We start from the raw sequence: 21,917 nt of genomic DNA on the forward strand, positions 1-21,917 counted from the left end.
ACACTTTATACCTGAACACTATACACATCTACTATGAAAAGTTTTGAGAGTTCATGACGCAACAACGGATGTTGCTTTCACTTTGACTCATTATAAGTTGCATCACTGCTGAGATTGAAATGGGAAGAAACATGAGAGAGAGTACAAAGCAATACCTGTGACATATGCAGAACAAAAAAAAAAATACATATATGCGTGCTAAAATAGAATTTGAATTATTTAAACATTTTGAACGGCACCATAAGAAGGGTTTGAGGTATTTGTGAGTTCCCACTACCCACTACAACTCACGCATATACACAAACACACACAGGTGCTGCATCAAAGTATTTTTAAGTGAAGTGAGAGCACCTGATTGCTCTCGGCACTCACAAGATTAACGGGATGTGTTCTTATGCTGCTGGCTTCCTGTTGATCATGGCAGTTCTGCTTTATCTGTGTGACAATGTGAAACTGTCAGTGAGATTATTCTGATCACTGTAACAGAGAACACTGGATATAACACAATGCCATCATCCACAAGTGAAAAACATCAGGTACAACATACCGCCTGCCTTCAGCTATCACCGTGATCTCGATTAACATTTAGAGAGAAACAAGGGCTGGGTTTCATTTTAGCTTTAGATCATCTACATTCAGCATCACCACTGAAACACCCAGGCATGTCTACTAATGTGTGATACCGTCACGTATTCAAGACAGGATCACTGCTAACTGTAATTGACTCATATCTACCAATTCTGCATCACGCTGCCTCACCCAAACTGTCAGAGAACTACCACAATGACTGGAACACAGTTGAATGTCACATAATGGTAGAATAGCTTTATTTTCTTACTTAAACTTAAAGGGAAAAAAAGATACAAGAGGTATGATCGACAAATGTTGGGTCATGTGCAAAAATTACATAAGGCTTGTTAAAGAGACTATATTACTTTATCAATATTTGTGTACTTTTCCATTACATTTAGTTGACACAATCAATAGAAAACCATGCACACAGAATAGAAAATGTTTTTTTTTCCATTTATCTGTGTCATACTTTGCAACTTTACATTTTATTTCTAGGAAATGCTTTATAGAAATGTAGAGAATGTGTTCTTCTCGGCTCCTGGGTGATCGTGTACAAAGCTGTGCTCACAAAAAAAAATTAGCGTCTCTGTTTTATGACAGCTAAGAATAAGATGGGACAAGAACAATTTGGGGAAAAGCGGTAGAACAGGTTGACATTGCCCTCTTTATCAATAATAACTGTTATCCCTTCTCATTCTCTCACCCTTACACAAAAATACACAAAGGATTTTCTCTGTTGAATTTTCTATATCCATTATTTAAAGTTCAATTTAAATTCAATTTAAAGGCCTGATTCCAAAAAAGCTGGTACTCTTTGAAAAACATGCCATCCTTATTGACATATACTCAATTGAAAACAGTACAAAGACAATACTGTTTGACCTCATCAACTTCACTGATTTTTGTAAATATATACTTTGAATTTGATGGAGCAATTTCTAACCTGCTGGAACAGGAGCAACAAAAGACTGGGAAAGCTGTGGAACGCTCCAAAAACACCTGTTTCACAGGTAAACAGGTTGATTGGTAACAGGTGATAGCATCATGATTGGGTATGAAAGGAGCATCCTGGAAAGACTCAGTCGTTCGCAAACCAGGATGGAGCGAGGTTCACCACTTTGTGAAAACTGTGTTGGCAAATAGTCCAACAGTTTAAGAACATTTCTCAATGCAAAATTGCAAGAATTAAGGGATTTCACCATCTACAGTCCATAATATCATGAAAAGATTTATGTAAGTCCTGTGACCTTCAGTCCCTCAGGCTGCACTGCATTAAAATCTGACTCGATTGTATAAAGAATGTCACTACTCAGGAACATTTTGTAAAACTGTTGTTAGTAAACACAATTTGTTGCTGCATCTACATTTGCTATCACAAGTCAAGACTCCACCTTGGAGCTCATCTGGACTGGCTGAGATGCAAAGTGTGCTGTGGACCGATGAGTCCACATTTCAGATTGTTTTTGGAAATCATGGAGACATTGTGTCCTCCGGGCTAAAGAGGAAAAGGACCATCCACAGCTCAACTTAACTTGTGTGTTCTGTGAAGGCAACATTAATGCTGCACCTTTCAGCATTAATGCTGCCTTCACAGAACACAAGCAGGTTTTGGAACAACAGGCTGCCATCCAGATGTCTTTTTCAGGGATGTCGCTCCTTATTCTAGCAAGACAATAAAGTGGTAAACATGCCCCTGTCCACATTTACCAGTTTGATGATCTTGTCTTTGTACTGTATTCATTTAAAAATAGGTTGTAAAGGATTTGCAAATCATAGCATCCTATTCTTATTTATGTTTTACATTACATCCCTGATTTTCTGGAATCAGGGTTGAACATTATATTTTGTTTTAATAAAATTTATAGGATTTCTAAAAACATCCAGATTCAGTTGAGTCTACAAAGGCTTAATAACAAGATCTGTTGCAGCAAATGAGGTCATGGTTTCAGTAACAAATTGTTAATGGACAGTGACCGAGAGGTGCCTCTTACAGGAAAACACTTCAAAAAAAGGACCAAAGGGAATGACACTGAACTGCCTTGTGTGAAAAGCTTTGGTGATATTGAACAACTAGTTTGCAGGAGGCAACTACATTTCAATTGAAATATCAATCTGTGCATCTGCACCAAAATAGTGCATGTAATATACCAAATAACTGTGTGAAAACCACTTATGGTTGTGCTGTCATAAAGGTACTATTGTTTGCCCGTTGTCACTATTATTCACGTGGTTTATTCCAAGGATCCAACCTAACACTCTGATGATTCTTTGAATGCTAAACAGCAAGACAATTAAAGTATTTAATGTGTAGTAAAAATGTTCAAGCTCCAGCAAAACAAAAGCTTTGACTAATGTTCAATGACTAATGTTCAAAGCTCTGATTTTATCACACCGAATGCAGTGAGTTAACATGACTAAAAGACTGTCTGCTTTTTAAGTGCCTCTGTCCCTCAGTGGAGTTTATAATTTTTTAAAAGCTCAATGATAACCAGTCAAACCTGTCACGATCATCTTCGGCTGAAAAGCCAAATTATTTGTATTTTCTATAAGCATCCAGACTGCTCACTGTTCATCTTTGCTTTTCTCAAACCCCTTCTCAAGCCCTGTTGCCAGAGTGATGACTTCATAGCAATGCTCCGTCCCGGGTTCAGGTGAGTGGCCCACAGGGATGCAGTCATAGCCTTTGCCTGCAGAGCTCATGCGCTTCCTGTTGCGTGCGCCAGGCTGATAGAGCTGCATGGCTGGTCGGTCCTGCAGGGAGACAAGAGAGCAGGGACATGGGAGAGACAAGCAGCACACAGTTTGAATATATATATGAACATGTACATACTCAGTCATTTTCTTTGTCCCTCTTTTTCCTTTTATGAGCCAAACAGGCCTCAAGTGAGCCTGACCAGTGGTATCATCGTATATGCAAAAATGTTATCTCTGCACTGGCTTTAAGAACTTCAATTCATGGCTCAAGGCAATGGGTATCCTGAAAGAGAAGCCGTTTTTATAATAGAAATACACTGAAAGTACAGAAAGATGATTTCTCTAAGCTGGTAATCATCTAAAAACAACCAGATAACAACATCTAAAACACATTTACATGTCACAAAAGACAAAGCAATTAGTTGTCACCTTCCCCCCCATCTCATGCTCACCTTCTCGCTCACCTTGTTTCGGAGGCGTTCCTTCCTGTTACCCAGGTCCTCCCTGTCCTCCTTTCCCAGTTTGTCTCCACTGTCGGGACAGTAAGAATAGCTGTGATGGTGACCCTCTTTCTTGGCTCTGTCCTGGCAGTAGCCCTTCCCCCACTTGGTCTCATCTTTACGACGCATAAACTTGTCAAACTCATAGTGGTGTCGCTGTCGTTTCCTCTCTTCATCTTTCCCTCTGTGATCCTTCTCTCTCTGTCTGCGGCCGTGCTGCTCCCTCTGCTCCTTGTCACTCTCAGGCTGACCTCTAGTGGTCGGAGAGGAGATTGCAAAGACACCAGATACAGAATGATTACAGAGTAGTTTTCATGAGAAAGCTGACAAAACACTTTCCAGGGAGGTGGGTTTTTTTTCTTAAAATACAGATGAATCTTTACATTTATAGATGATGTTGTGGAAAACAATCACAAGTTATTTGTATGTTTCAACAGATGGTAATTGAGGTGAAATTACATTACATCTTATTAAGTGTTTAATAAGACATCTTACCATTATCCAGTGAATGAGCAGATTCCAACCCTGCCTATTTTTAAAAGTTTTCTGTGTTACCACCTTTGTTTTACCTGGATCAATAACTGTGCCCTTCATTATTTTATTATTGGTTATTTTATTATTTATTATAAGTGCAGGTTTTATTGAGCTCCTGAGTAGAGCATTGTGTGTTTTTCACTTTATATTACCCGATCCAGCTGCAGTTGTAAATGATGACATATCTATATATTATTGTAGCCGCTCTTGGGCCTTCCTTCAGAAGGTAAGGAATCCAATATTAAATGGGAGGTTTCAGGTCAGAATGATTGACCATTCAAGTGACCTAGTGACTACTTGGATACATTCAGGATAGAGTATGCCTGAATGTAAAGTGGAACCATTTTTTTTTATTAGTGGCCATCTCTCACAATGTCTGCCTGTAACAGAAAGTTGCCCAGCCACCATGAACGATTTAACAATGCTTACTTTTCTTTGGAGTCTTTTGACTTCATTTGTCCTCCAGCTTTCTCCCATTTGCCTCTGTCTGTCTCCCCAATGTCACTTTTGTCCTTCATTCGGTCTGAATCCACGTCATCGTCCCTGTCACTCTTCTTCAGGAGCTACAGCATGCAGATGACGTGAGAATTAACAGAGTTCATAATAACATCCTGCATTGTCCAGAGAACAAGATGAAACAAGATACTGTGAAACTGTTCTGTAGTGACGAGGGATTACCTTAATTTTGATGTCCTTATCAGACAGTTTCTTCTGCTTCTCTGCCTCTTTTCGTTTGCGCCTCTCCTCTTCTCGTCGCTTTCTCTTTTCTTCCTCCCTTTGCCGTTTCTTTTCAAGCTCTCTTCTTCTCCTCTCCTCTCTCTTCTCCTCTCTTATTCTCTGGAAAAAAGGATGCAGCTCATGAGGAAAGATTCTTCACATAAAACAATGTTTGGGTATTTTCTTTACATTTAAGCATTTTTTCCTTACTTGTTTCTCTATTTTCTTATTTTTGATGTACTCCAACAGTGGTGTTGTCCGTTTGGCTGAAACCGAACAAAAGGATAAGAAGTAGACAGATGTTGAGTGTAGCTGCTACTTATATACATCTGAATCTTGAAATGTATTGTGATTCACTGTAAAATAATTCTCTTTGCAGATGGTACTTTACCGATGAGCTCTCTGGTCTTGGCCTCTATCTCTCCCAGCAGAGTCTCAGGGTTGGCCATAGACTTCTCCTCGTCACATGAGTAATTCTCCAAGAACCGCTTATATTCTGGGTCTGACAGAGTTTCAGGGCCAAAATGAATATTAGTTAAAGTACCATGTGTTTGATCATCAAAAAATGGCAAATATTTATTTTCTGTACACCTTAAATCCAAGAATGAAGAATATATTTGCCAGCTAAATATTATGTCTGCTATACATTGTGATAGATTCTAATCATGGCTCAAGCTTTGTATTTCAGTACCTTCTTCAATGCTCCCAGCTTTGGCATCTTTCTTTTTTAGCTTCTTCTTGGAGATTTTCTGGAAGGGGGCAAACTCTACCACTGCAGGATACTCCTGGCCTGAGTAAATATTGAAATAAAAGGCAACTCACCATTTAAAAGACTCGCTATCAGATAGTAACAATGGTAACAACAGCTCTAAAGCCACCTCTCTGTGCATAATATTCAGCCTGTATCTGTAAAACAAACATGCTTTTGTTTGCATTTAATATAGCAGAATAGATTGCACTGTGTACCCACGTTCATCGCCACCATACTGGCAACAAAGCCAACTAAATTCAAACAAAATCAAGAAATACCCTTGTTGTCAATGAAGACATAACCATCAAATCGGTCCCTGAACAGCAGGATATCTTCCGGGTTTTTAAAGTTGATGTATGCTCTGGAGAACAGGTGGGGATAAAGACTGTGGAGAGAGAGGAGGAGAAAGAGGAGAAGTCATAAACATTCTCATGTAAGGGGAAAAGCAACAAAATGTTCTATCATGACCATAATTATCGTGTGATCCTTTAAAACTGGCTATCATAATTACCTTTGATCAGCTGGAAAGAACTCAAAATAGTCATAGGATGGAAGTGGACTGAGCTGTTCCTCCAGCTGGTCCTTTGACAGGTTAGGTGGAAGCCTTCGAAGCACCACCTGTAATCAGTCATTTATATATTATTATGTCGTTGGCTCAGCAGGAAGAACCTTGTTGGAAATGCAGGTAATTACATATTTCTAAAAAAAGAATTCTTGACATGTTGCTATTTCCAGACTTCTCAGAAACGCATATTAGAGAATGACATAATGGAAGAAGCTCTGCTGTATAATGTGGCTCTGGGGGAGCTTTATAAAGTTTGGAAAAATTACCTGGATCATGTCATCAGAGTTATTTTGGATTGGGCTTCAGATATCTTAAATCTTAATCAGAAAGCCTGCATTACAAACTCGGGTTGTGCTGTTTGAAAGAGCACAATATTTACCAGGCACAATATATACATGACTGGGTTGCATTATGGGAAGTGTAGTTTTTGTGCGGAGCTTCACATACAATGCTACATTGCTTGAGTTCCCCTTTAAGTCCTTAAACCTCCCTGATCTGTCAGTGGGCCAGTCATTATAAACTAATGCTAAAGGCAAGCATTGATCAAACCCTGGGGGAGTGAGGATTTGGGAGCCTCAGAGCGGGATCATAGCTTTTAAATGCTGAGAGAGCGTGTCGATGCCAGAGTAAAGTGGTCTGGACATAGTGTGAGAGTCTCCAGTGTTTACTACAGTTATTCGAACACTAGCTGCAAATGTCACGAGGGAAATGTGAATCTGATGTGATATGAAATTATAGGTGTAGCTGCGAGGTTGGGGCCACTGCGATAACGTCGTGAATCTACTTCTCCCCCTTCGTTGTCGCTGTCCGCGGTGCTGAAATGATCCCGCCTCCCTCCATGCCTCCTCCATGTCTGTTTTCCACTCGGCGTAAACAATGCGACACATCACAGCGCTCGGCTACGTACCTTGGTAAAAACCTCTTTCTTCTCTTCTTTCTGCTTGGGGGGAGTATTGTCTTGCTCCCTCGCGTCTCTAAACTGTATCTCGACGACGCTTTTCTCCTTGCCGGCGGTCATTTGGTCCTTTTCAGACCTCATTTCTCTCCATCTCCCTCTCGTCCGTGTCGTCACTGTGTGCTCGCGAGAGTTGTGATATCGCGAGTGGAGAGACAGCTTTTGACGCGCTCGTGCCACTCAGAGCTGTGTCTGCAGCCCACTCCAACCCCATATTTTGTATAATCTGTGTTATGGTGTATGTCTGTCACTCAATGTTATCACTGCCCATCGTAGCAAGGACATTACAGAACAATATATTTTCAATCACAGTGGATTTTCAGGTTTAATAATAACTCTCTCTCTCTCTCTTTATATATATATATATATATATATATATATATATATATATATATATATATATATATATATATATATATATATATATTAATGCATTAATGTTGACTGGGCTGATTTCTATATACTGCTGGGCTTATGGGCTGCTTATGTATTTCCTCTATGGAATCAATATATACAATATACAATATATCTTAAATAACACATGATAATTTATTGGTTGATTACATAGTGTACTATTAATCTTAAAGGGCACAGTACTTTAAAACTACATCAAATGAATGTGATTCAGTCAAAATACTTCCCTAGGAATTGTAGTGGAATAGAAGTATAAAAGAGCATAAAATGAAATTACATAAGTACAAGTAGGCTACCTCAAACTGTACTTAAGTAAAACACTCGAGTTAATGTACTTCATTATTGTGCACAGAGTTCTTAACCTATGCACATATTTATATTCCAAACAAACTCGTGTCAAATTCAACCATGCAAATGTTCGTGCATCGTTTTTTATCCAAAATAACAGTTTTTGCACTCAACAGGTATATGCGGTGTCAGAGTAAAGTCTATGTCCCAGTGCCACTGTGCAAGGCTGCAGCCCCGCAGCCCTCTGTGTCACCGTGCTGGTCCGGAGTCGGGCAGCGGGGCTTCATGCTGGACTGATTCGGACAACACGAGCTGGCCGGAGAGCTCTGGCAGTCCGGGTACGAGGACTGGCTCACTGACCGCCCGTGGACGTCTCGGCAGGGGACTGAGAGGAAAGACAAAAAATGCGTGAATGCAGCTCGGCTAAGTGGCTGCATTATGCGCTGTTTAACCTCTTTTGCCCTGGCTGGAATATAAAGAAAAATCACATTTCTTCAAGCCATTTTCCAAGCAGCAATAAGTCATCGCAGGATGATTAATCTGTGGAGCAGCCTGGTGCAGTTTCATCACATGGATCAGGCGCAGATATTTGGTTTCATGAAGGGACCATAAACTCACCACTGAGGAAAGTTTGCCTGCCGTTGCTGTTCTCCACACACAGCCGAGGTTTCTCTGGCGTCGACACGGAGCTCTTCAGGCTGGAAACAAAGGTGGAGCAGGTGTCCAGGTCCCGGCACACCTTGTCCTGGCTGTAAATGACGGCCGACTTAGACGGCGTGCAACCCATCTCTCCTGAAGTTACAGGAGCCGCTGTCCATTGGAAACTAGGCACCGGAGGCGAACGGAGGTGTGGGAATGTCAGTGGGCATGTGGGGGTGTTGTTTTCATTCGAGGCTCGGAGACCTCACTCCTCCCCCGGAACATGACATTTGAGAGATGAGAATGGTCTGAGCTCCAGACCGCTTCACACCAAGTGTACATCACCCGGCATGTTGGACTTAAGCGGTCAATGCTGTGCTTTTGCATTGCTTCTCTACACTTGAACTGCATCTGAATCAGCTTTACAACACGCACAATATCAGGTTAGTCACAACATTTAACACTTGAAATAACATTAGAAAAATATTTTCTATAATGTCTTTACCGTTTTAACGTTGCCAAGGATATTTTAGGATATTTCACTTAAATTGTATAACTACTAATAACTGTATCAAATGAGCAAATGTCAGGATAATTATCACAGCATCTCTATAACAAAACGTACTGGAGTATTAAAAATCACACTGTAAAACAATCATTTGGTTTGCTCATATCAACTCAAACATTAAGTGGTTTACTAGATGTAAGTCTGCAAGATTTCATGCTGCAACAGGCTTAAATTAAAAGTAGCTCATCCACTTAGACAGAATTATAATAATACAGTATCGCAATGAGGATTTTGTCAAATGTTTTTTTTGTTAGAACAGTAGGTAGAGAATTAAAAAAAATACAACATACAGTATGCTCTGTAGGTTTTACATATCAAACACTTTATTCTGATTAACACAACACACAGATGTGCTAAAATCTTTTAAGATAAATGCATGGTTTATTGTAGTAATTTTCCAGGAACTGTTTTCACCAAAAATGCTTGTATTTAGCTGGCTCTTTATTCAAGGTGTAAATCCACAGGTTAAGCAACACAGAGGGTCCTGCCATAGGCAGTAATAAGTGACTATAGTCTTTAAGATCTGATGTGAGGTGTGCGGCTGTGTTTGCTCTGTTCAATCAAGTGTCAGAGGATCACATATTCCCAGTGTCTTCAGGCTTAACCCAAAGTTCAATGCTAAACCAAGTACTCAACTCCTTAACCAAGGCACATGTCAATTCCCCTTTTAAAGTGCATTCATGCAAAATCAATATGATGTACAGCAGGTGCTGTATACAAATTCACACTCTTTTACTCACGTTCATAATGTTCACAATGGCATGTTCTATGTTTTGTCACTTACAGAAACAACCATATCTAATGCACACGGGGGAGAATCCACAGGAAACCTTTGGTGGAGGGCAGGTGCCAAAGTTTTGGTTTGGTAGTTGTCCTTGGGCTCGGATATGTGTACCTATGACAACCTGTTGCTACGTCAGTTCCACCTCCTGACAGGGTGATAATCACGTGCTGGTGTCTGACAAGGTGTCTAACATCACATCACTCTCATACATATCGCACTCCAGGGTTAAGGACAGTCGCAGAGGAGTCTCCAGCATCATCTTGTCCTGATTAGACAGTGGCGTTTCCAAGGACGTGATGCTGGTGTCTTCTAATCTTGGTGTGGCTAGAAGGTCACCAGGCTCTGATGTGTTCAGCATCTTCATCAGCGCCGGAGTGTTCAAGCTGCCTCGCACCTTGTCATTGATGTCTGTGCCTTAGTGGAAACAAATGACAACACGTTATTTTCATATTGGTATACTATATATACATAATATCTAAAGCCTGTAAAGTGGTATTGAGCCTTCGAAACTATTTTACAGGCTTCAAATATTCACTGTTGTCCAGAACAAGTGTTTAAACACTTCCCACAAAACAAACTACTCCAGAAATTTCTGTTGCCACTCAAAAATTCTGTTTGTTTGTGGTTCTCAAATCAAAGAAACAACATCTATTCCCAAAGATACAGTTAGTATGGAGAAAGCCAGTAACACACTATCAAGAACTGTCAATGGGACAGGGCTGGGTATCGATTCAAATGTCAAGAATCGATTCGATTCCGATTCTTGAGATTCAGAATCGATTCGATTTGATTCGGGTTAGTGTTATTGAAATCGTTTTTTGAGCTGTTTCCTGATTGTCTAGTTGTGCAACATATTAATAGTTTTATATTGACATTTGGCAGCAAATTAATGAAATATTGGCAGTTTAATGATGGTTATAAGACTAGTGAAAATGGCAAGGACCAATCCCCCTCCCAGAATGTTCATAGATGAGTATTTTACAGACATGATGTACGGCAGAATTACTGATGCATTATTAAAAATATGACATTAAGAATTCACCCAAAAGCTGTTGCTGTTAAATACAAATGTACCTTTAATTTGGCCATTTTGTCCACAAACAGCTGTGAAGTAATTCATCAAGATGTATAAAAAATAAAGAGATTCAGTCAATGTAAACAAAGTGCTGCTGCTTACAGGCTGAGTAATCAAACTAATGGAAACAGCATCTGAGGTAGTAGGGTACCTGAGAAAAAGTGTCTCACAGTTTTTCTTTAGGGTAAATCTCACTGTAAATCTTTAGAAGTATAAGATATTCAATTGCTTTCAAAATGCAAACTGTAAACTGTCTAAAAGTCACATCAAAGCTTTAGTGCACATGCAGGACATCACCAAGACATCATGTCCAAGTCCACCGCCAGACCACAACAGAAAAAAAACTTAAGGAAGCTCTACAACTACCAGCTAGCTCTTTTCTGTTGTGGTCCGGCGGTGGACTTGGACATGATGTCTTGGTGATGTCGCTGCATGCGGTTCCTGAGGTTGGTCGTGTTTCCGCAAAATTTAATCTCCATCTGGCATATCTTGCAAATTGCTTTGCTCCTGTCAAGTTCCTTTTTTGCCTCGACATTTCTAAAACCGGAATAGTTCCAGATATCCGCTTTAAGTCTGTCTTTTCAAATCTGGAGCTCGGCTGCTACCGCCCGACACCATGTTGTTATGAGAAGTATCCTCACGCCGCGCCTGCGTGAGTCACATCCTTATTTATACAGTCAATGGTCACGTCACTAGTGGGGTTAAAGTTCACCCATTTAAAAAAAAAAAAAAAAAAAAAAAAGTATATATATATATATATATATATATATAAATGTATAAAAAAATCGATCTTTTGGCGCGAGAATCGTTTTTTTTTGTTTTTTTTTTAATAAAATGAGAATCGATTTAAAATCGGCGGATTGATTTTTTCAACCCAGCACTACAATGGGACTTATTACTCAGTATGAAGAAGTTCCAATAAAAACTCAAGTCAGTCTGTCAGGGAAAGTGTGAGAGAAAATTAGACAAGAACAAAAAGAACTACAGCTCAATTCTCACTTGAATTTGTGACAATCAAATAATCATATTTTTAAAGCCGGCCATTAAAGCCAAAAACAACTCTGTGAAAGGGCAGTCTAGCTGCATCCTACCTATGTAGGCATCTGTGTCACCAATGTACATCTCAATACAGTGGCCGAGCATCGTCACAGAGAAAGTGTCGTCCCTTTTCAGTCCAAGTGCCTGCACAGAAGGAAACCAAACCAACGTCAAGCAGTTCTCAGAAAAACACATTTGTCAAAACAAATCAATTAACCAATCACAGGTGACGTAACATACTTCAATGTGACCCCTAATGTGTTTATTCTGGCTCCTGAAAACAAAACATAGAGTCTCACACCACAAAAAATGCTGCAGTGCATTTTGGAATGTGTCACAACATGTGTTTTACTATACAATATCCTCTTCCATTTAGTCTTTATTTTTGTTTTAGCTTTATGCAGCTAGTGGTGCTTGTAAGCAGTTTTTATTGGTCCTGTCTTATAGCTGATAAAGACACTATACCGTATGAAAGTAGTCGATGGCACTCTCAAAGTCGCCCATGAGGCTGTGTACGTATCCTATGGCAGCGTAGGTAGAGGCGTGCTGAGGGATTAACACAAGTGCCTGACGGTGGTACTCCAGAGCCTGGTCGTACTTTCTACAGAAACAAACACAGTTACACACAAAGGCGATCTCAATGGAGTCAACAAATATTACAAAGTAGATGTGAGCACAAATGTAACAAAATACATCTTATCAAATGGTAAATTTTAAAAGGTTTAAACTGAATTACTTCTAATATTTTTTATTACTGTGTTTATTGATGGTTTGAAAACAAATATGTCCGAAACACCTTGACAGACAAGGCCATGGTCATTGATTCTGAGCACCGAAAGCCAGGCTCAGCCAGTATCAACCATCTGCAAAATGCCAGCGGAGTTGGCAATGCAATGTATGCCATCTACAGGAATGAAGTAACATGTGCAATTTTAAAAATACTGCCGTGTGAGGCAATGAGTGCTACATTAAATAACTTGACTTGAAAAGGGCAGCTGTTTTTTGAGAGCTGTGTGTTTGAAGTTTTCCATTTTAAATTTCAAACCTTAATGTTGAAGTCTTGCTAAATACAGCACATTTCCTACTCAATCCACCACTCCGTGGTCTTGAACACTAACTGCCCGTAGGTGGCAACATTCACATGTATCCGGAAATTACTGCTGCCATTGTTTTGGCGAATGTTGACGGGTATACATAGGTCTAGTCTGACAATGACCAAACAGGTATTCCTTGTAGATATCTGTCTGCTGATAGTGACTGAGTGAGATAAGAAAAAACAAGACTTTATTAATCCCAGGAGACAAGTATGTTAATTTCATGAAGGTGTCATGGCTAAAAAGGATGTGTCGATGACGCACCAACAACGTATGAGGCATTGACGTTGTATGGATGAAACCCTCCAACTATCCAAGCCTTTCAGAACAACCACTTGTGTGGCACACATTTTGCGAGCGCCTTATATCTATTGAGTAGTGGCTATGCATAATTCATTGAAGGCTTTTTTCATGAATTCTCAATGAGGGCCCTACCTATGCTGAATGACTGCAACAGAACATGTCTCGAGCACATCGCTGAAAATAGTTTGTAGCAGGAAACCATGATGCCATTTTGAAGCATAGCTGCAAGTGCGACCCACTCTCCACTCGCCTATTCAAGACAAGCCATTCAAAAACAAAATTGCAGCGTTAATTGGCTCTATACTTACTTCAATTTCCGACACACATGACCCAAGTTGTTCAGCAAAGGCTCCCATTTGTCCACAGTAACCTTGAATGGCAAGAAAAATAGCAAAAGGCGTACATTAAGTAAGTCATGTTTTTAAGACACTTATCATTCACATGTTTATATTTGTTCAGTTAAATAAATTAGCAGTTACCTCATTCCCTATGGCTTTGATCTTCTCCATTGCATCAAGAAACAACCTCTCTGCTGTCTTCCAGCTACAACAGTAGATATAAAAAGCATTCTTACCACAGACCTGAATTTTCTGTAAGGGTGTAAGTGCATAATCAGTCATACTATGAATTACAAAATCACAATTTTCAGATATTTTTGATTCGACTCACCAAGGTTTTATAGTAAAAGTGAATGGATTTTTTTTTTGGTGTTCACAGAATGCACAAATTACACTTCACAAACCTTTGTGTTAACAATTTTCATGGGGACAATTTCACCATTAGAAATTAGTTCCACTGAAAACAACTACTGTTATTATTCACGCATCCGCACAAATCAAACAAAAACCATCTGCATGGCTAATCTGACCCTATGACGGGATAGTTCAGATCTTCCCCATAAGATGGTATGGTAAGATGGTTAATCACTGGTAGTTACCAGTGGTGTAACACAGTGTAAGCATTAGCTGATGCTCAAAGTACCGTAATGTAAATCGCACTTTGAGACATAAATGAACAGCATTAGAAAGGGCTGCATTAACAGAAAGAATTTCACCCAAAATGGCTTTTAAAGAAAAGCAAAACATTTGTCAAGCAAGCTATTGGCCATTCAGTGATCTCATCTCCGTTGTACACAGTCACTGATATGGCTGGACAACACAAGCAGGTCATATAACACATACTTCTTAGTCCATTAAAACCAACCTCTGTTTGTACTGCCAATAACATTGTCAAAGTAGAGGTTGTTAACCTAAGTGTTATTGTGTGTGTTTGTGACTGCATGACTCACTCTCCATTTTGGAAGGCAACCACCGCCACCTCATGTATGACAAATGGATCCTCTGGAGCGATACTAAGAGCCTGGCTGAAGAAACGTTCAGCCAGCTTGGAGTTGTTGGTCAGACCGTACTCCAGGCCGATGTACAGCATCGGTAAGTGACACCTGGATATAAGAGTGCAGGAGACATCAAACAAGACTGAATGTGCCCCCATCTTATGATTTAATGAAAGAGTTAAGCTAACATGAATCAATTGAGCTGAGTTTGGAAGTCTTAAAAAGCAATGTTGAAGTTAAAAAACTGACATTATGTTAGAAGCAACCAACAATTCATTTGCTTTTTTTGAGAGCAGCTTTTCAAGTTCAGTACATAAGCCTGCTTTCGTTTTGCAGGTTTGCATGTCTTTAAGTTGTTGCTCCGAAAACATTAGTGTGAAAAATTAAATCCCAAGTGTCAGAAAAAATGGCAAAACTGCCAATGCAGACAGTTTTAATCAAAAAGACAAGAAGAAACATTGACAGAGGTAGAAACATTTTGTTTGAGCAATATATGAGCAGCAGCACCATTATTAGATGAGCATAAGGCTGAGAGGAATGCTACATATGGCGAATGTTACTGTAAATGTAGGACACCCAAAAAATACATGCCTCCATGAATCTTTAATGTGATGACCAGCTCAAAAATGATCCTCTATAAGTAATAGTAATAGTCTGTACCTGCTCTCCAACATAGAAAAACATTTTCTATAGAGGAAATGCATTCCTCTATTGAAGCTCCTGTCTGCGATGTAGGCTGACAGGACAGGTTTTTCACATGAACCCTTAACCTAGTACAGCTAAAATGACATCCACTTATAAAAGATATGCCGTGACAACAGGACATGTACCCACCCTTTCATCAGCTGGGCAGCAGTGAAGTAGGCAGCCATGGCTTGGTCATGCTCACTCTCCACTGCAAATGAATGGCCATAGGCAATCCATGCAGGACCATACGTCCTCTCCAGTGTGGTGGCTTTACTGCAAGACATACACAATACCCAATGTATATAAGTGAACCTAAATATAAACTGCTTGTAATGTGGCCTCAAACAGATGTGCTTCCTTTGGAGTGTGCAAATACATACCTCAGGTAGCGGCGAGCATGTTCGTTTTTATGGCCAACCATGAGATAGTAGCACCCAACAGCAAACCAGGATACCTGATGAAAAGTTTTATAGGTTGGTACTGTAAATTATGTGAACTGGAACAGATGAATAGTGATATAGTTGTGACACTTACTGGGTTGCTGGGATACAAATCTACAAGTTTGTGCGAGAGGTAAAACAATTCTGTGAGGGAGAAAAAACAAAACAAAAAAAACAGTTTGAACCATTATACTGATTGGCAGGCCAATCAAACTAAACATTCTTTAAGCATGAATTAATAGATTATATATATTTTACCATTTGCTTTTCCAAGTTCCACCAGAGTTCCTATGTGGACTGGCAAACAGTTGGCATGGAAGGGGTCTTTAACCATCACCCTGAAATACAGAAACAGAGCTGCCATCAATGGTCTCTCATGTTTTTACTGACATAAGATAAACCTTTACTGATCCCCAGCAGGGGAATTCAGGACATTTTACTGCAAACTACTCCAAATCATTTGCCTACTTCAAATTAAAAAAAAAGAATTTCCAGAGTATTGAATGTATGCATATTTAAGTAAAACATCTATTTTATTTTGGTCAAGCCATCCACCAAGCTCTTTTCACATCATTTCAGCAAAAAGACAAAATGACAACTGAGAAACACTCATGTCAACCTTGTAGTGGGAAACACAAAGCAGACAAGTGAGATGTCATTTAACCTTCATTTACTCCCAGTAAGTCAATAGTCAAAAGAAGAAGAAAAGACCTTTTGTTAGTATGATCTATGATTCACCAATCAAAATTCATACAAACACTGTACAATCTACGGTACCTTGAGAAGAATGAAACACCTGCTACAGTTTGTTTATCGCTGATTTTAAAGTCATAAATACAATTTATGTGAATGTGGCTGTTTCAGTGGTGCAAACCGCATGAAAGCTTTCCAGCTACAGCAATGAAATCCTGCTCTTCCAATACGGTTTTGAAACTAGCAAGAGTGGCTGCTGGCTGTTACGTTCCAATAACTCCACAGATGTGTATTAGATCAAATCAATTTCTCTGGTTGAGGTAAGGTATGAATTTTTGGCAGAGTTGTACAGTAAAGCAAGCCACTGATATTTATTGCCCCACATTTCCAGAGCAGCTCCTTATGAATCTCTACATTATTTGCAGAGTAGTTTGACAAATTCAACACATAAAAATATACAACAAAGAGAAAACCTGAGGACACCTACATTGATGTGAGTTTGTAGCACATCTTGAAATCACAGTTGTAATAATGCCTCTCGGCAAGAGACACTACTACATCCAAGTTGTCTTGAAGACCATTGACCATCTCTGGGACCACCAAATCGCTAGGCTTGTTATACTGCAGTGGGAGGGAAAACAAGAGTGCGTGTGTTTATGCATGCATGTGAAAGGTGGGTGTAGGGTTTAAATGTGAGTCAGTGGAAATAAAGCAAGGAGAGGAGACAAGGAGACAGATGAAGAGGGGTTAGAATATCCATAATATGCATTTGCATTTCAATTTATAATGATTGTACGCAAATGACGCTCAGCAATACTGGAGAGCACCTTTTGGTTCATGCATAACATCTGAGTTTATTTTGACTTTCATCCTGTGCTCAGTTACATGTCTTTATTCATTTTTGGACAACAATGGAACAACAATGTGTCTATGGCACAGAGGAATAAGCTACATCAGGTTTTGGAATTCTCTGTTGGTTTTGATCTTTTCATGGTATTAGTTGATAACAAGAAAAATACACCACCAGCCTTATCCCCTAATTAATGAGATAATTTAAGAGCAAGAGCAATATAAAACTTTCAAAACTAAATGCAGGGACCCTTACCTTCTTTAACTTATTCTCAAATAGGAAGTGTAATAGCTCTTCCTCTTCCTCAGTGCACTGTTGACTCAGAGGAAGCAAGTCAAGGAAGTCTTTCTCTATTGAAAATACACAAAACATTTCACATATATTGACATTTGACAAGTTATTGAAATTATAAGAAACAGCACATATCTGTAGAAAATTAAAAATCGGTACACAGCATTGCCACAGATCAGCCTCACCTTCCTGTGCAGTCAACATGTGGTGGGATGTTAAAAGGTCAAAAGCTTCAAAGCAGTACACATCCAGTTTCAAGGCCTCTTTGTAGCTGGAGGTGGCCAGCGGTCTGTTGTCCATGGCATCATAGATCTTACCCCGCAGGAGGCAGATGGAGCTGTTGACCTGAAATATTTCAGAGAGGGAAGAGTGGGAGAAGAAATGTGAGTCTCGAGTAAATGTCTATAATATTACACATAACTTCATCTAGTGTTAAAGCTCCATCCACGACATTAACAAGACTGGACTGAGTTTCACACAACACTCAGATGCTGACATGGAAGATATCTCACGTCAACATTGCATGTCACATTACTTTCCCAATCAAAATCAAATTTGTTGCACTCAACTGCTACAGCAATGTTTATTTAAATCTACATTTAGAGAAAGATTTAAATGCTTTAACTAATGAACACAATCTATTATACTATCCTAGCCAGTAGCGCTGGGCAATGTTGAGCCTGTGAACTCTATAATATCAAAGTCAATGTAAATAAACAAACAATCGATTATGTTGTATTTTAACATCATAGAGAAATCTGATATTGAAGTAAAATCATTTCATGTGACTACTGTGGGTGAAAAGGATATTTAATTTGGTTTATAAGATACAGTTGTTTAAAAAAAAAAAGCTTTCCTCCATGAAACATTTGATTGTTCTTAAATTGCTGCCAAGCTCGCATTAATGTCCATTTATGTGGTTTTGTTTTTGTTTTGTTTGTTTGTTTTTTTTACAGTGAGCAGCACTTAAACACTCTATGTAAATCAATATTCATGTAAGAAAGTACCTACTGTGTAAACTTTTTTGACAAAAGAAACATTGCTAATGTTTGTTTCTAAATCTGTGAAAATAACAAAATGTATAGGGACTCTGCTATATCTATGTATTTATGTATGTATGTATATCATTTCTTTGACAACAAGCTAAATAAAACTGTACTCAGAGGTGGGAGTGTTTGAGGAAACTGGAGTAGCACGTGGCTGAAAAGTCAGGACACTGATAGAAAATTCATTGGTACAGTACAGCTACATAGTTACATTAGTTGCATTCAAGAACGGCGATGTAGATGGTTTTGGGAAGGCTGTGTTCCCTCAAAAGCAGCAGTACAGAATACTGACTAATAAGATAAGATTATGCAACATGAAGAAATAAACCCAAAACGTAAAATCTAACTACACCAACCAAATCATAGACTGTATTCAATATATTCCATTATTGAAGTGGCAGCCCAAACTTACAGAAGCAGGGGACATGTCCCAATCCTTGGTTGACTCTGGTGTCCCGTTGTCTTCTTTCCCACTCCTGTCCAGCAGCTTCTTACTAGCTGGCTCCTCTGCATCCAGGATATCCAAGGCCTGCTGGAACTCTTTGGCAGCATACTAGATAAAACAGAATATTGTAAACCTAAAGCAAGAAAAATATCTGGAAGGTTTCACAAGATTATAGTCTGCAAATTCTAAGCATTGCAGGTGAGGGTTTAAGACCGACACAGTACGTATTTCCCAGTTACTTACATGGCACCTAGCAGCAAGATACTGACAGGCTCCGTACAACTGTGTGTGAGAAGACAAGTGTTCTTTCAGACTGAGGACTGACATTAGGGAGAACACGCTATTCATATTGCTGCTATTGGTTTCATATTGATTTAAACATTTAACGATCATTACACACATCCTTCGAATATTGATTTGGTTCCTAAACACAAACCTTATCGCTCATTCTTAAGCTTTAACTGGCACATCAACAACTCACACAGAACCTGCTATTACCTTATCAAGTTTTCGTGAGCGGAGGGCGTGCGAGGCTCTGTGGTACTGTGAGGTCAAGTAAAGGCACTGAGCGAGCCAGTAGATATCCTGGGGATCCTCTGTATGTGAGACAAAGAGGTACCGGTAAGGTCATCCATATCTGACGCTAGAAAATCATCACTGACAGGCTACAGTGACAGGCTGTTTCCAAGCTAACGTTTCTGTTCTGTCCGCCATCGCCACTAGTAAAAAAGTTTCTTATCAGCTGATGATACGTAATAACAAAAACAAAACGCATGCAAATAACGAACAACATTATTCTCTCTATAAATCTCTAGTCCTACTAAAATCAGCTTTGTACCTTTGGATGACAAATTGGTAGGCTTATCTAGTTACGCTATCATCCTGGCTAACGTTAGTCATAAACAACACCACTCACTCACCGTGAGAAAGGGATGCTATTTTGTCGGCCCAAAACAGAGCACTTTGATACTGTTGCTGCAAACATAAACAAAGACAGGGTAAGTTACTCAAATATGCATTCGTTGTTGAGGATGTCTTGCTCCCTGGCCGGGCAATAGCTTTAAGTTAGCCAGCACAGGCAAACTATGAAGGTTTGTTACAATTGACGACAGGTTTGTCCTCAAGCTAGCATTAGCTAGCAACACAGGAACTCAAAGAAATCATAATTCTTACCTGGTCAATGTACTGTCGTACTCGCTTTCGAAGTCTGTCGAGATTCATTTTGATTTGTTCTTGTTTGAATTATGGCTCTGACTCTCAAAAGTGTATCATTGTTACAGACAGAGAAAGACAGTGTAACAAACTCCTCACAAAACAGTACGTGCTAGCTTGCTAGCTGCGTAAAATCAAATCCGCGGCTTCTCTCTGCAACGAGTGTTCTGCAATATTGTGCCGTAAGGAAACTCACGGTAGACAGATAGTTCCACATTAACGCTTATCTTTTTCACCTTCGCTTTAATGTAGCTGTCAAATTATGTTATAAATACAACGACAATAAATACACATTTATTAAGTTCCCTTATCTGTTCATTCTTTTATTTGTTGTTATCAAGGGAACATGTTACAAAATCATATCATTCAGCTTGTGAATACATCTTCCACACATGCACTGTGTTCATAACTTTATCTCAGTATACCTATACAAAGAACTACTACTGTTTTATTTTAGACTAATCCATGACCAGAGATCATATATGTGCCATACAGTATCTCGTATTTCTGGAGCTGAGATTGTCTTTTTCAGTGTCTCTTACAGTGGAACTAACGGAGACTAATGTGCAGAAAAATGTGACTTTGCCAAGAGAACAAATAATTTTATCTCTCCTCAGGACCTGCAGTCTCTAGTGTTTCAGGTGTGTGAAGAGTGCTGGCCCATTCATTTCCACTTGGAGAGGACAATGTTAAAGCAGTGTGAGGTTTATCTGCTGGAATTTAAATTGGTGTCAGAAGAACCAGGATTCTCAGGTGTACCCGGTGAGATGGACTCATGTACATTTGGTTCAGTTGCAGAGTGTGTTGCTACACCCTGTATTGCTGTTCCTGTGTGTTCTTGCTTGCTGGTTTCTTTCTTCTTTTCATTTTCCTCAGACTCTGCTTTACCATTGGCCTTGTTGCTTGCAGGGCTGTGTGTGGTTGCATCAGCACCGATCTTTTGTTCTTTATCAAAGTCTCTGCACTTTTTCACGGGTTTTTCTTGTCCCTGGGATTCACACGTAAAATGAAGTCTTTATTATGGTATACAAGAAAAGATCAATTGATACATTTTAGGAGGTCATTGAGATTCTGATATCACAGTGCCTAGAGTGCAGAAATTGCAGATTGTGCTTAATGAATGAACATGAAGTCATGCTTATTTATCTAAAGAAGAAGAAAAACATGCAACCTTTTGCTGATTTGCTCCTCCTTGTGGGTAGCGTGCAAGTCTGTCCATAACCTTTAGAGTTTTGAGCCAGTCCTCATGCCAGCTCCTCACACTGTAGTGAGGCCTGCACTGGCTCAGGCGGAGCAGGATCTGTTGATTCTCCTTGGTAATACGGAGCAACTCCAGCTGTCGCTTCTCCTTGCCAAGGCTACAATGAAGAGTAAACACAGGCTTTATAACTGGGTTTTCATTTTCAAGGCCACCTTATCTCCTTGCAG

General features: G+C 39.5%; 2 protein-coding genes across 2 annotated transcripts; both read right to left on the reverse strand.

Moving 5' to 3' along the window:
- Positions 1–2,449: 2,449 nt before the first annotated feature.
- On the reverse strand, positions 2,450–7,373 carry upf3a (UPF3A regulator of nonsense mediated mRNA decay). The gene is made up of 10 exons (XM_041951265.1): positions 7,242–7,373; positions 6,281–6,387; positions 6,048–6,154; positions 5,710–5,808; positions 5,410–5,520; positions 5,229–5,284; positions 4,980–5,138; positions 4,731–4,864; positions 3,720–4,020; positions 2,450–3,324 (listed from the first exon to the last, which is right to left on the reverse strand). The coding sequence occupies exons 1-10, from the start codon at positions 7,371–7,373 to the stop codon at positions 3,136–3,138; spliced, it is 1,395 nt and encodes a 464-aa protein (XP_041807199.1). The 3' UTR covers positions 2,450–3,135.
- A 2,132-nt stretch (positions 7,374–9,505) lies between these two features.
- Positions 9,506–20,620, reverse strand: cdc16 (cell division cycle 16 homolog (S. cerevisiae)). The gene is made up of 18 exons (XM_041950670.1): positions 20,451–20,620; positions 20,198–20,252; positions 19,776–19,873; positions 19,521–19,559; positions 19,245–19,385; positions 17,972–18,131; positions 17,751–17,845; positions 17,133–17,266; positions 16,211–16,290; positions 16,047–16,096; positions 15,893–15,966; positions 15,660–15,785; positions 14,781–14,933; positions 13,972–14,035; positions 13,801–13,862; positions 12,561–12,696; positions 12,149–12,239; positions 9,506–10,396 (listed from the first exon to the last, which is right to left on the reverse strand). The coding sequence occupies exons 1-18, from the start codon at positions 20,496–20,498 to the stop codon at positions 10,143–10,145; spliced, it is 1,860 nt and encodes a 619-aa protein (XP_041806604.1). The 5' UTR covers positions 20,499–20,620; the 3' UTR covers positions 9,506–10,142.
- Between the last annotated feature and the right edge of the window lie 1,297 nt (positions 20,621–21,917).

Source organism: Chelmon rostratus, chromosome 13 (genome assembly GCF_017976325.1).
Source record: "Chelmon rostratus isolate fCheRos1 chromosome 13, fCheRos1.pri, whole genome shotgun sequence".
NCBI lineage: Eukaryota > Metazoa > Chordata > Actinopteri > Chaetodontiformes > Chaetodontidae > Chelmon > Chelmon rostratus.

Bases quoted from the DNA above. Each gene is read 5' to 3' on its own strand.
- upf3a (XM_041951265.1), bottom strand. From the start codon at position 7,373: ATGAGGTCTGAAAAGGACCAAATGACCGCCGGCAAGGAGAAAAGCGTC. The intron at 6,155-6,280 runs GTAATTATGATA...CTCTCTCCACAG, and splicing joins TTCTTTCCAGCTGATCAAAG to TCTTTATCCCCACCTGTTCT. The intron at 4,865-4,979 runs GTAATCCCTCGT...TGCATGCTGTAG, and splicing joins ATAAGGACATCAAAATTAAG to CTCCTGAAGAAGAGTGACAG.
- cdc16 (XM_041950670.1), bottom strand. From the start codon at position 20,498: ATGAATCTCGACAGACTTCGAAAGCGAGTACGACAGTACATTGACCAG. The intron at 19,874-20,197 runs GTGAGTGAGTGG...TCTCACATACAG, and splicing joins AATAGCATCCCTTTCTCACG to AGGATCCCCAGGATATCTAC. The intron at 17,267-17,750 runs GTAAGGGTCCCT...CTCCCACTGCAG, and splicing joins TTGAGAATAAGTTAAAGAAG to TATAACAAGCCTAGCGATTT.